Source organism: Spodoptera frugiperda, chromosome 10 (genome assembly GCF_023101765.2).
Source record: "Spodoptera frugiperda isolate SF20-4 chromosome 10, AGI-APGP_CSIRO_Sfru_2.0, whole genome shotgun sequence".
NCBI lineage: Eukaryota > Metazoa > Arthropoda > Insecta > Lepidoptera > Noctuidae > Spodoptera > Spodoptera frugiperda.
In genome coordinates, this window is record NC_064221.1 from 2,361,553 (window position 1) to 2,377,475 (window position 15,923).

Consider the following 15,923-nt stretch of genomic DNA (forward strand, 5'->3'; position numbering starts at 1 on the left):
AACATTCATTGCAAAATCGATACCCGTACAAATAGCGGGGAATCATATAAAGCCGGTATACACACGGTCATTAAGCGACTATCTGCAGCATTAACGCTAAGCGGTTTGTTCATTAGTGGACCTGGTACCTTGTGTGCCCCCGCCTTTAGATCGGTTTTTTCATACAGCTTTGCAATGATTCTGAATTGGACTTTATTTTGGTATATATTTAGGATTTTTATTGGTTTGACAGCTGTTTATTATATACATACATTTGTCATAGTTATCTCTACTCTTCCCATAGGTTTCGTACCTACATAGAACTAAGGGGCATTAGACAGACAGTGACAGGCTTCTGTTGCTCTCTGATAAACTTGACTCTTTTAAACTGCCGTATCTCTAACTGGCCTGCTAAGCAAAGATTATCATACATCACATCACACGCATCAACAGCCTATAAATGGCACTGCTGACCAAGGCCAGACTGTACAGTTTAGTCCAAACGGACTGTACAGTTTAAACTGCACAGTTAAATCGTAGGAACGTAGAGCAAACTATTGAACTGTACATACAAATCATATACATGCAACAAGAATATAACATACAATATTCACATCGAATCCGATAAGATAAACATACCTACATAACCTTATATCTCACTAATACGATTGCTACGAAACTGATCAAATTTTAAACAAGCAAGCACAGTTAATATTAGATATGGTACCAACGACCACTGACACCTGACGACCTATGTTCCGACTTGTCATATGAAAACTAAATGCCAAAGTCCAAGGGAAAGGATTTTTGGAAATGTCAACGAATGATATACTGACTTCATTACTCATTCATATCGCCGGGAATGGAACCCACGTACCTCGCCTGAAATTGTTTAACTCCTATCTTGATTCTTTGACTTTTGGTAGGTATAAAAATGAAGAGATATAGTTAAATTCCAAACTCCGTTTTCTTGTTAAAGAAATGAATAGAACAGACTTAAAAAAATGCAGGAGATTTATTTATTTTGAAGCATTACTTACCATCAGGCGAGATAGCGGCCAAACTTCGACCCATCAAATGTAAAAAAATAATAAGAAGCGTGTATTAGTAATTAGTACTAATTAGGTACCTATTGCCCGAATACTCAAACGCTACTCAATTTTAAGACGCTCTCAAATGTAGTTCTGTCACTATCAATTCTTTATAAAATGACAGAGATAGCACGATATTTAAATACAACTTAAAATTGAGTAACGTTTGAGTGTTCGGGCGTAAGTCTTCCTTTTCAAAACTGAATCAACCTTTAACACCAATTTACAGTTCCGATAATTACACTTTTAAACAAAAAATAATACTGACACGCTTTCCACTTTAAAAACCATTAAAAATATAAAAGACCATACGTACATATAATATATACCGTCGTTTTCCAATTAAAAACCTTAATTATGCAGCAATAAGATTGACTTTGGCTTCAATAAAACGGATATTGCCTTCAATTTAATGTTAAATTTTAAATTAAGAAATAAAACCAACATGGCGGAAACATAAATTTATTTATGGTAATACACCGTGCAGCCTATGCATACGTGTATGAAGTGCTTGCGAAAAATATATTATTATAAAAAGCACGCAATCTCTGCACAGAAAATAAATATTTTATGACCAACTAGAAAAAGTAATAGGTACATTAATGTCCGCAAAAAAAAAAAAAAAAAGAAACTATTCTTATTTTGTGCAAATTACCTACCTGTGTTAATAATAATATAAATTATTGATTATACGTAGAAGCCTTTGTTCTGTCATAATATTAAATTAAGTACCTAGATTTAGCCTGATCGAGCCATCGTTTCACCGCTTAAAATTAAAAAAAGTAAATAATAATTTATGCAATGTTCGTTTTTTAAATGCTCAGTACCCTACGTTTAAAGTAATCGAAAAGAGAGCGCGTTCGGATTTCAAATTGGCCGGCTCGAATAAACCAACCAATCAGAGAGCCGAACGCGTTCTCGTTTCCATTAATTTAAACGTAGAGGAAACTCGTATTAAGGGTACTGAACTGTTTAACGTTTGCACGCTTTAATTTTTGGCAAAAATGAGGAATCTTATTTTTAATACAATATTAAATTACCTACCTGTTCAACCTTATCTTAAAAGACATAATAACAAACTAAACAGTTAATGTTAATAAATGAAAATGTAAAAATAAAAGTTAGCGATTATATAAACCTTGTTTACAGAAATCGCGACCTGAAAGCTAAACCCGATATATCCAAAACAAATTATTTCTTTCCATGTCCAGGTAATCCTATGTACGTCAAATAAATAAATTTATGCTTCCACACATCCTACTCTAGTTTTGACACGACGATTATTTTGCCGTGTTGTCAAATAACGTCGAAAGGTCTAATTGGCGGGAAAAGTCCACAGGTGTCAAATGTGAATTAAATATTCTGAATAAAATGTGCGTCGCGTGTTTTGATTTATGCGATAGTACTGTTTTTATTCAATTATTCGCGTGATATACAGTCAGTTGCAGAAAATGTCTTTAAAATCGACATTAGTTAATCCGTCATTATCGCTAAAATTAAATTTAGACGTTGCACAAAACTTTGCGGGTGCTTTAATGGGACTTTTCGACATTAAAAAGTGTTGCAAGTTAAAACAATATTTTGAATGAACTGATTATAGTTTTAGTATACACTGTGGAACTGATTGAATGTAAATTTCATTAAAAAAATGCGAATCCCGCTTCGAAAAAACCGACTTTTAAAATGTCGATTTATCATCGTGTTTGGATTTATTTCATGTAGTTAAAGGACACTATAAAACCATACCATTTGTTACTAGATAGTTACTTGTAAACTAAGACGTATGAGTTTTTCCAGAGCTAATCAATACGTAAAAATCTATATTTTGTAATTAAATAGCTCTATATTTAATAGATTAGGCATATTGTTATTTTAATTAGCTACCTAAATGTATTTTGTAGTGTCTTAAATGGAATACATATAAATATCTAATTTTCTTCAAATTTGAACCGATTCAATTATGTGTTCCGATTTCAATAGGTATAACCTTTTTGGTTCGCGGGAATAAAATCCTAGATAAATTGACCAGAGTTGTCAATAATGTCATCATGACGTTTCTGTCATCTCTGTATTTAGGAAAAATCCTAACGATAAAAAATTATATTGCTTTAATGTGGTGTTGAATTATCTTTCATTGGTACGTAACCGTTTGTAAGAGAGAAGATTTAACGTGGCTTCCAGGTGTTTGTTACAGTGATTGATTGAGAATTGGACTCGTCTCGAGTTTTCCGAAAAAATTTCAATTATTCATTATGGTATCTGATGCAACAAAAATGCACGCCCCTTTACTAACTTTTTAAGCAAAGAATTAAAAAGAATATAATATTGACCAAGTACGAATTACCCCCATGTGACGGTGGCTTGGTAATAGTAAAATAAATATATAAGCAATAAATTACTTAATTTAAAAAAGATAAATCGTTTTATTTATTCTTAAAAATAATTTAATTTTAAACTTCTTTAGCATTTACCCATTAAAAACAAGGTATATACATCTATTGAACACCTATTCCCCGAGCATGATATGGAAATACCTAAGGAAGGCCTAGCTGATCTTCGGCAATCCTAGCGAAGAATCACAAACATCTTATGACGAAAATTGCGCGGACGTAGGAGCATAAAAACACTTATAGTTTATGTGTAGGAAAAAAAAATATTTTTCATAAATAATGCTTATAAAGTACATTCATAATCAATAAATAAATAAATCAATAAATAAAACATTCTACCATGCATAGTAGGGGAAGGTTTTGAGAAAGGCGGTTAATTGGAAACACGTTGATAAGACGACGATGATTGCTGAGACGTTGATGCCTTTGAACCAGACACCACCAGTTCAAATATCAGATTCACAACCAATAAAGCTTTGGGCCATGTGCAATGCACTTCTCGAGAGACCACAAAAGTTACGTGTGTGAATGTGTCATGAAATGAAAAAATATTTTTTCCGTTATAAGCAGACAGATAAATAATGTTTTTAAGTTTTAATAAAAGTTGATTCCTTTTTTAAGAGAAAATACTGTTTTTTGCCTTTTAAGTTAAGTGTTCCTAATTCCCCCACCTTCCCCTATCGTATTTGACAAAACGTCAAATTGACAGACATTGCGATGATATTCTTTTTCTTATGTCTCATAGACAAAATAACAAACTAAACAGTTAATGTTAATAAATGAAAATAATAAAAGGTAAAGATTATAAACTTTGTTTACACAAATCGCGATGAAAGCTAAGCCCGATATGATCCAAAACAAATTATTCCATTGTCCATGTCCAGGTAATCCCATGTACGTCAAATAAATAATTTATGCTTTCACACATCCATGTTTCTAGTTTTGACACGGGATTATTTTGCCGTGTTGTGAAAAATAACGTCGAAAGGTCGAATTGGCGGGAAAAATGACAGGTGTCAAATGTGAATTAAATATGGCCGATATGGGTTGAATAGGACAATCGTTGTGCGTCGCGTGTTTTGATTTATGCGACTTAGTACTGTTTTTATTCAATTATTCGCGTGATATAGTGATGTAAACATGTTCATGTAAAATATAGGCGCAAAACACGAGTAACTAAGAGTTGGATTGTATTAAAAAGATCGAAAAAAAGATATGGATATGTAAGTTTTAAGTGTTAAGTAAATCACTGTAAAAAATCTATTAAAAACTACAACCATCCATTGTTAGCCATCAGATTAAATCGCTGATGAAATTGGCGGCAGAAATGACAGCTGTCATCGGCGTTTCAACGGATTTAAATATGGCGGAACGATACGATAAACGGATTGGTTCAAAAATTAGTTTCGTCCTTTTAAATTTTTTATTGTATGAATTTTGACAGTTTATGATTTAACATGTTTGTTACGTCGATATCAGTATAAAAAAAGACTGGTCTATTGATAGTTATTGCTGAGAGAGGTAGTCAAGAAGCTCCAAAAAAACTATTCTATGTATTAAGAGCGATTTAAAAAAATATATAATTAATAGATTGCTTATAGGCAGACGTGCTCCATCGTAGGTCGCATCATCACTTACCAACAGGCGAGATAGGAGCCAAAAAAATTCAACATTGGAAAGTCTAGTTTTTAGGGAGTAAATACACAATATCATTAGTAAGTCCAGGGAAAGTTCAAAAACTAAGCTGGTCATAAAAATTAAAATCGAATATTTATCGAGTGGGTATAATGGCAATTAAAGATTCAATGAACATACATACTTTACAGCAATTATTTGTATACAGGGAAACGAATCCGTATTAAAAAGATAAGCTTAAAATTATAATTAAAATTATTTCCGATTAAAATTTATTTCAGTATTATGATAATCTCTTAATGTTTATACAATCACTGGCTGTCCGATTTCCCAGGAAATTAATTATAATAATTAATATTGGTAGAATTACTTTACTCCATTCATTAATTAAACTGAATTCAGACTTTATTACGATGTAAAATAAGGTTCAAAATCTATTAATTTTATATTGAAAGGTTTGAGATTAATTAATAATGTATTATTTTTTTATTTGTTGTTATAATGGTGGCAACTTTATTTACACAGTAACTAGTGTTGGCAACACAGATTTTTTTATAGAGCGAGTACGACTACAAAGTTTCATGTTAGATTTCCGGATCGGGCAAGCATTATAATCAAGGGCAATTATTATTATTATATGGAACTTATAACATTACTGATAAAAGGTGGGTGTTAAATTGTATAATTATATGCACACCCAAATACACTAATATTTTCTCCTGTCGTGGATGCGTTTACAACTAACAAATTCACATACACATCACACCCAGACCCAAAACAAAAATTTGTGGATCGCACAAAGAATTTCTTTGCTTCTCCGTGCAAGAATCAAACCCGTCAGTGCAGTATTACCACAAATCTCAGCCTATTTCATTTAAATAAAATCGTGATAATTTTTGCCCATAACGGCTTTAAAATTGACCGAGTTGGTACAGAACTAAATACTAACAAAAGTGACTTTGTTTGTTTATCCAAACTAATTTCCAACTACCCGCAGTCGGAGTTGAAACAAACTGGTTAATAGAAAACATCAAGTATGTTCCCTATTATTGTGCTTCCATGGGTATGCAATTTGAAAAGTTTTTGAAGTTAAGTTAATCCTTGTGGGCTTGGACTTTTGGTATATTTTCGTATAAGAGTGTGTTTTGTGTTATTTTGTGAATGTACTAAGTACGTACTAAATTAGTTTTTAATTGTGATTGCATTTTTTACTTGGATTTTTTTTATTTGATATCTTAATTATTTATTTTTTATTACAGGGAATATAAGCTTTAAATAAGTAATAAATAAATATGTACAACTTACTGTAACTTAACACTAAAATAGAGACCAATAAAATAAAAAATGAAATAACAATTTTGACCTTTAGGCGTCGAAGTACTCGTCCGCATTACTCGTACTTGGAATTAAATAATTTCTTATCAAATCATTTATTCTACAAATAGTTACTTTTAAAACATCAACAAATAAATAAAGTCTGTCAGTAACTGTCAGTAATAAATAAATAAATAATAGTCTGTCAGTCTCTCCGTCAGTTAAGCTAGGTGCTCGATTCAAAGTTTAGCCTCTTAATTATTGAATTTTATCAAGACCATCATTGAAATAGTTTGTTTTATTAACTTTCCCATTATAATTGTCTGTCTGTTTGTCCGCAGGTGAATGGCGAGGCGAGCGAAGGATGCTGGACATCACCCGAGACAAGCCTGTCAAGGTGTGCGTACGAGTCGTCGTGCCCGTCCGGGATCATCCTAAGGTACGTTATATATTTATATTGTTAAGAAGAACTTTGATAAAGTATTATTGTTTTTAGTAGTCATTTTCTCATATTTATGGTCAAGTGATAGGAAACACCAACTAGTCTTTAATCTTTTTTGAGTGGTACGATGTTACACGAGGTCTCGTCACGCCTTTTATCCCCGAAGAGGTGGGAAGAAGTGCACATTACGCCATGCCGCTATACACTGTACACCCACTTTTCACCATTTATATTATAAATGCCATGTAAGAGGGGTGAGCTTATTGCTATACTTATATACTGGGCGAACCAATATTCGCAAAATCGAAAAAAGTCTAGCAATACTTTGCTCGAATAGGAAATCGAACCCAAGACTCATTGTCGCGTACTTGCGACCGTTCAACTAACGAGACAGTCAATATTAGGTCTTATTTTTCGAAATTAAATTACGTCCAAAACGTTCTTACTAAGTAGGTACCTACCTAGCACACACACTTACATTGTATCAAATGATTAAAACATTTCGACAACAAAATAATCAGCCTATTTAAAAATCGATACATAAACATAATCTCACCCAATTATGATTTCTAATTCCTATCGCACAGAGATCAAAAATGCTTGCAAACAAGCGGACACTCGGTCCGTTTCCAAACTCCTTTGTTGCGTCTACAAATAAATTCACTTTCTTTTATTCTTTCACCACAAATTGTTTGTTTCTGAATATAATAAATAGCGTTATTTTCGTTTGTATAAATAAGGGGAGATGTAGACGGGGGACTTTTGTGATTTGTGGACTGATGGGATGATGACGGGGTATGAAAATCAAAAATCTATTTAGTCCGTCAGTTAGGTAACGAAAAAATATTGAAAAAAAAAGATAGCAATACTTAGATAAAACGAATCAAACTTTAGGAGCAAATACTTCATTTCTACGTATAAAATGTATCTAGAAGTGACGTCACGCGATATTTCAAATCTTCGAAAGCATTTGTTTCCATAAGGAAATGAAAGTACGTGTCTAATATTTTAAAATAATCTACAAGACAGACATTAAAATAAAAATTACTCATCTACCCTATTGCATCATGAGCCACTCTTGGTCTCTTGTAAAGTTATTTGAGACAACTACCTTCTCTTTTATTTAATACCTGTATTTTATAAGGATACGGAGTATGTTGGTGGCAGAGTCCAATTTAATTTCCTAAACTTTGATTCATTTTATCTAAGTAATTGTTATCTTATACGACAAAGTACAAAAATACGTACCCAATATTTTAATTATTATGTTATCGGCTTACTCACGTAATGTTTTGACGAGAAACTCAACTAGTTTCAAGCCATGCCAGAGGCTCATATTCATGAGCAGCATTCCGCGACACACGACACGACAGATAACATAATAATTAATTTAGTATGTCTTACGAAAGTTACAATAAAATTGTGTCTAATATGTTTTCATTACCTGACAGACGGACTAAATAGATTTTTAATTTTCGCACCCCGTCATCATTCCTATTGAGCCAAGTTACACGTCAATAGTACCTCGTCTGTAGAGTCCCTGAGGCAAACCACAGTCACGTTTCCTAGACGAATTGAAATCGTTTCGACGTAAAAATATCGTTTTGTTAGGCTTGCACGTGCGTAAATACGAATATACGGAACCGATAGAACGCAAAACGTTTAGGGTTCCGTAATTGGTAATTTGGATTAGTGTAATCGAGGGGATGGTGACGTTGGTTGGCATATTTTTAGATTTGTATTAGAATTTTGTGTCAAGGAAATGTGTGTTATATTTTGTTTGCTTTAAAAATCATTTTTGTTTAGTTCCTCTTAAAGGATGGCTATGATGATTTTCAAGTGCGAACACCGAGCGCGAGGTCTTTGGTTCAGTAACATCACCATCTTCGGCATTCTTGTCCAATACTAAACAAAGGTAATAATAAAACTAACCGCCGCACTCAGAGTCATTTAATAGTTACTTAACCCAGTCCTTAGCAATTGTTTTTTGATCAAAATCGTTACTAAGGAATAGTTTAAGTAATCAATAAATGTCCATATAATACACCTAGTAAGAGGTGTCTACCCGTAATAACAAGATTGACAAACAATTTAGAAAAACTAGACACTTATTTTAATTTTTCTCAAGCGAAAAGTAATTGAAATAGAAACAGTCGAAACAATCATAACAAAACAACACAAAATTTTAAAAAGTAAAACAGCCCCAGTCCGTTTAACAGAGAAACAAGACAAAAGCCACTTAATTAAGTAAACAATATCAAGTTCCAAAGTTTTATCTTCGAACAAAACATTGTTTGACGACGGGACGCCATGTTTTTTTAGCAATCCGCAAGAGATCCGTAAGTGTGGGAGAGCCATGCTTCGGCTCGACCGGAGTGATACCACGGCCTCACCGAAAACCGACGTGACACAACGCTTGCGTTGTGTGAGTGAGGTTACCGGAGGCCCAATTCCCCCCTTTCTAATCTTCCCAATCCCCGATTCCCCAACAACCCTTAAATTCCTAAACCCCAAAAGGCCACGCACTTGTAACGCCTCTGGTGTTTTAAGTGTCAATGGGCGACGGCGATTGCTAACCATCAGGTGATACGTCTGCTCGTTTACCGGCGTGATACATAAAATAAAAAAATAAATGAGAGTGAAGAAAACCATATTAAGATGTGCGGGACCCGGTTTGCTTGGCTGCTCAATTTTCTCGAATGAATGAGTACCGCCGTCATTCCATCGCCTGCGTGTGATAAATAAGGCATCACGCTTGCATATGGAGTATGTGCGGAATGGAGTGCGCACGTGACGGCGTTTGTTGACTTTTTTAACACAGGTGGGGTTTAGTAGCTAGCGCCTATAGATGGTATTAAGTTGTGGAATTCTGTATTTTCAAAGTAAAAAACAAAATTATTTAGGTATTTCAAATAGACAAGGAAGGCACTTTTGAACGTCAAAGCAAATATAATAATATTAAAAATGTCTGTCTGTCGGTTAGTCCTCTAGTAAAGCTATTTTGGATATGTTTGTCTACGTAATTTAGGGTATATACTATTTTTTCTACTATCAAGAAAAACCAGGGTGATATTTGGTTATTTTATAGCCAGATATTGAAGATTTCTCAAACGTCAAATACCTAAACTAAGTCTTTATTACCATTTCTCCATTTCCGAATGACTGTTAAAAATGAAACCATTCGAATTGCTCATTATCCTCAAACATATAACAAACAAAACGACATTTTTCTTCAATCACTTTGTAAACACTCCATTAACTGCATACTCCGCGACACATACATACGAATGTGGCTATCTAGTATTTCCACCATATTACGTTGAAAAATTACACGAATTTCGCTTTGTAAGCTACGAATGTACACACATCTGCTGATACTTTGTCAGATAAAACAAATGTTTTGTTTTTCATCACATAAAATGTTTTATCGCGTGTCTGTTTTTCCCAAGATAATTTAGGTAATTTAATTAACACACATACGTACGATTCATCCCCGAAATTTTCGTAAATAAATCAAATGATACTTCTCATTTTTGTCATTTATTAGCAAGCCGTGTTATGACGACAGTACAAAATAAATATATTCCTTCTTCTACTCTTTCCTTATGTACCTTAAGAGCCAACTAATGGATTACATTTCAAAGAAACCGTGCAGCAGGGTTCACTACGCTGACACTTAATTTTTTTTAAATAAATAATAGTTTAGTCGAGTAGCGAGTAATTTAATCACATCTTTTGATTCAGTTCTGGAACTGAAACTATTAGAGAGATACTAAAATATTAGCGTAGTCCGAACAAGGCATATGAGATATCTTAGAGCATTATTATTTCTAAAATCCATGATTCTATGGCCATCAATAAGGATTAAAATGCCCAATGGACATAAAATTCTCAAAAGACAAATCAAATCCCTGTGTGGAATGAAAGTCTAAAAAAAGATCATTAAGGACCACATACTGAAATAAGAATTTAGAAAAAGACAAAATCAAAGTTAATTCATTTATTTCATTTACACCACACACAGATAACCTACCTCAAAAACATAATAGAATAGTCCGTCAGTGAAACTAGCTAAGTGGTCTTTCTCAAGTTTAGATTAGCATGAAATAGAATGTGAAGATTGCCAAGTTGTTTGCAATTTAATTTAACTGCTGACCAACAGATTCTCCGATTCAATACCCAGAACGCACAAGGCGTTTTATTGAGATTATTTCGGTTTTAGGCAAAAAGAATCTTAGTAATGTAAACATACATACACACCACACACCTGTCTCCCATGGGGTTTAGGCAGCTGGCGGGTTTAACAAGGATCCGGTTCGAAAGGCAGGAGTAGGGACAGGGTGATTGTTAGTCAGTAAGAGTCTGACACTCCCTTTCGCTTCGCCCAATGCAAGAGAAGTCATTAGATGATTATCCCGCCTCAAAAAAAAAATGGGGGTAGGCAGAGACAAAGGAACTCCAATTGCTACGAATCATACATAGGTACCTCTTTAGTAATTCACTCAAATTACCTTCCCAAAAGGCTCACTGATTAAAGTGAATTCACACCATCAAACACAAATTAGGAACACAGAATTCTTATTTGTTTTTGAAGAGAACAAAAAACAAAGTAATGTAGATATCCCTTAAATCTTTTGACAAATCAACACATTTCCCTTCTATTTCCCTATGTGAGGTGTCGGTTTGCTAACAATGGTGTTATATGTCACATTACTGTCGCACACCACAGCGCCCTCTTGCGGGTCGCATATCAAACAAATACAAAGAATCTGCCAACAGTTTTTGAATCAAGAGCTAACAAGAGTTGTTAGAATATGAGCTTATGTTACCAATCAAAAGATTATTTTAAAGGAAAAGGAAGAGTTTGGTAAATCAACAAAATGTGAGTTAATTGACTTTTCTTAGGAATATAATATCTAGACAGTGATAGAAAAATAACCCAAACTTATTAATGTAAAATAAACAAAACATAATGATTGTACAAAATGGTTTTTTTTTTTATTTTACTTTGTTAATGAATTATTCAAAACCAAAGCATTTATTACAAAAAGCCTTAATTAGGCACTTTTGAAAGTACGTCAAATTTAATTATCCGTCAGGTTGTCTGTCAGTGAAGCTAGACTCTCGTTCGAAATTTGTACAGTTATATAGCTTTATTTTGAGTTAGTCTCTTGCCATGCCAAACCCCTGATTTTACTTAGATTTTTTAAGAAACGCCGCATAAGCCTTTACCTATAACAAAAATTAAATCCCCTCTTTATGCACAGACACAAAACCATTTTCACTCTATACATACACAACTGGCCATATTCCACTCACATAGCACATTTAAATCAATCCTAACCCAGCCAGTTATCTGCCCACAGTAACCCTACACGAGCTCTATCATTATCTACCTAGCTAGCACTCTACAACCTAAGCTAACATAAAATCTCCATCACGTATACACAGACGATACCCCGTAGCTACAAATAGAGAGCTAATAGGCCACTGTGGAGTCGTTACTAGTGATGTACCGAGGACGGGACTTTGGAACTAATCCCGGGATTTTGTGACGTGTTTTTAGTTAGGGGGAAATCTTTAATGTGATTTTGGTAAAATAGTAGGTGAATATTGTGTTATTTAGTCCGTCTATTGAACTATAATTTATACCCTTTTTTCAAAAGTTAAAAATGTATTTATAGAATGACCTGTCAAAAGAACATGAAGGTATATTTTTCAAAGTTTTTCTATTTCTTATCATTGTGGCATGTATAGAATCCAACTCATGTAGAATTCAACACTAGCTTGAATTCACTCGAGCAACTACTCATTTTAAGCTAAAACGAAAACAGCTCCATTACCAAGTAGATGTACCAATCACAATTTACAAAACACCACGACAAAATATAATAAAATCCGATCCGACCGATCAATACAAGTCAAAATCATTCACACCCCTGCTCACCCATATATCAAAGCAACGACACACATAACGTTAACCAGAAAACACCCTCATAACAGAATATTTACGGACTCATCCCGGATTATTTATGACACAATCCCGGGATTCCGCCGAACGTCGGGACGTCACTAGTCGTTCAGAATACTGCTTCTAACCAATCACATTACGTACTTTATTGTAACTATAATGGCCTGATATAAGGCCGTAAATGACAATTAGGAGACCACTTTATATCATCGTAGTTAAGGTCGATTTTGGCGTAACTTATGAACTTTGAGCGATCGTGTGTCGTTTTCGATTAAAAGCTAATGTTTTTGAAATGAGAGTGCGAGGAAGGTCCCTATTTCAACTTTTGGATTTTATTTGGCTTACTGGGAAATTTTTCAATTGTGTTAGAAACTCAATTTCCTCATACGTAGGTATCTCATTGAGATCCGAGAATCACTCTACATGTAGGAATGCATTTACTGCTGTGCTACACAATACATATCACATGACATGACATACACATCACGTTAATCAATTTCCATCATTGTTACATTACAATAAATACGATGCTATGCGGATTCGATCGAAGTCCCTTTCCTTTAGTACAGAAACCAAAACATAAATAACAACAATTAGCTATGTGTAAACGGAAAAAAAACGACAACCATGCAAATCAAAAGAAAATAAAATAACGAAACAGATTACAATTAATTGAAATTTAATATTTGAAAAGTTTAGAAATATAGGTAGCTTATGTTAGCCTTTGTAAAACTTAAATCAATTATTATGTTATCGGCTTACTCACGTAACTGTTTGACATAATAATTAATTAGTATGTCTCACGAAAGTTATAATAAAATTACGTACTTAAATCATTCAAGTTTCGCTAAGTTGCCTACTAAAAATGTATTAAATTCTTTGGGGAAAAACTATAGATAAATGCATGCAAAAAAGATTAACGCTTGCGTTGTGTGAGTGAGTTTATCGGAGGCCCAATAACCCCCCTTCCCAATCATCCCAATTCGCGATTCCCTTAAGGTCCTAATAATTCCCCAAAAGCCCGGCATTGCACTTGTAACGCTTCTGGTGTTTCGGGTGTCTATGGGCGGCGGCGATTGCTTACCATCAGGTGATCCGTCTGCTCGTATACCGTCTTAAACCATAATAAAAATAGTTTTTTTTTTCTCTTTTAAAAACGTTACCTCACATTAGGATTTTCTCCTGTGTCGTGGGTGCGTTCACAAACATACAAGTTTACATACACATGACACCCAGACCCGAAACAACAATTTGTGGATCACAAAAAGATTTGTTCCGTGCGGGAATCGAACCCGTTATACGTTGCGCGGCAGCCAGTTGCCCAGCCACCGCATCAACCGTGTAGTCAGAAATACTATAGATAAATGTAATTAGTTAGACTAAAAACGGTAAAAATAATCATTTTAACAACGATACAAAATCGCCACAATCCTCTCCCTTACACCTGGTCCCACTCACTCGCCCGCGGCGCCATGTTTGCTCACCTCTCCGCCAGACTCCACTCGTGTCCTCGCTGCTATCAGACTGATTATCCCCCCTCTAACTGAAATCTAGATATTTGCTGTACGCTTTCATTCTGAGCTCAGTATGTAGTACTGCTGTTCAGTTTATTTATTGATTTTGCTGTATTGCAGTGGTTTCCAAACTTTTTCTGGTCAAGGAGCACTTTTATAATTATTTTTATGTTACACTCAGATTTTCTTATTGATTCATAAATATAGTGATATTTGGTTTATTGAAATTCATTAGGTTTATTGAAATAAGTTGGTCCTCTCAGTAGTCCTTTGGTATAAGTTTATTTCGAGCTTTAACGGTAGTATTGGACAGAGGTTTAGTCTTGTGTATTTTTTTATTTCGAGGATTATTTTTTGTCTTCTGCGGACTTATTTGCTTTTGCTTTTGGTCGTTATTTCGGTTCAGCAAAGTGGTTTTAGTGCAATATTATTTTCGGTATTAAGTAAACATTTTTAGTATGAATACACCAGCCATGGAAAATGGCTTTGACGAATAATAGCTAAAAGAGACATTTTCGTCTTATTATATAGTAGTCAAACCGGTACTAAAAAGGTAAAAACATGACAACCATGCACAAAGTAATTAATACTGCAATTCCTGCAAACAAGGAATTTATACTTAATCATTTTTATTAAAAATAATGCTTCTAACTAACTTCCAGAACATAAAAACAACTACAAAACACAACCCTTCTTTTGGGCAACCGCCTAAAATATTACACTTTATCCGCACAGAACTTCATTATAAACCCAACCGAATTCTACCAAAATAGGGCCAAACCACGAGACGAATCATCTCATTTCAGGGATAATGAGTGTGACGCGATATACGTACAGCGGCCACGGCCACTCGTGTGTGGGAACCAACCGCTATCAACATACGGGTAGACCCTTATCACACAACCCTGTATTGTGAGGACCGCATTGATTAACTCGCGGACTCCTGTTGTACCGGGATGTATTAATAGAATCGTGGTTGAATTGATGATTGAGGAGTTTACTGTATTGAACTTTTTGTAAACTGTAATAATAGCAATAGGGATGATGACGGGGTATTAAAATTAAAAATCTTTTTAGTCCGTCAGTTAGGTAATGAAAAAATATTAGAAATGTATAGGAGTGGGAGCAGTATAAAACGTACCAAGAAGTGACGTTACACTATATTTCAAATCGCATATGTCGTCGAAAGTATTTGTTTCCGTAAATAAAAAATACGTGTCTTATATTTTAAAATAATCTACAAGACGGACTTTAAAGTAACTAATAAACTAACTAGTAATATAACTATAACTATAACTAGTAATTAGTCACCAATAATTGTTAAAATAATCTTAAATTTTAAATCTACCAACTTACCAAAACAACTATTTGTATCACTGGGGTTAGAAGTCTAGAATAAGATCCGGGGCTGCGGACTACCTAGCGGGTTACCGGGTCAGTTCAAAGAACAGGAGTAGGAACGATGTGGTTTTTAGTCAGTAAGAGACTGACACTCCCTCTCACCCAAGGCGGGAGAAGTCACTGGACGATTATACCTCTTCAAAAAAAAATCTAAAAATAAGACCCACCCAATAATATCTTGTACAC

At 34.2% G+C, this 15,923-nt stretch overlaps 1 protein-coding gene across 9 annotated transcripts in view; it reads left to right on the forward strand.

The window, feature by feature from the left end:
- LOC118277442 (KH domain-containing, RNA-binding, signal transduction-associated protein 2) overlaps positions 1-15,923 on the forward strand; it is a 338,249-nt gene that overhangs the window by 280,873 nt on the left and 41,453 nt on the right. For all 9 annotated transcript variants that reach the window (XR_007705665.1, XR_007705666.1, XM_050696224.1 and 6 more), the window contains one exon: positions 6,751-6,848. Coding sequence is in view for 7 of the 9 variants with exons in the window: in XM_050696224.1 (XP_050552181.1) it covers positions 6,751-6,848 (98 nt within the window). In the remaining 2 variants the exon portion in view is untranslated. The remainder of the gene's footprint in view (positions 1-6,750; positions 6,849-15,923) is intronic.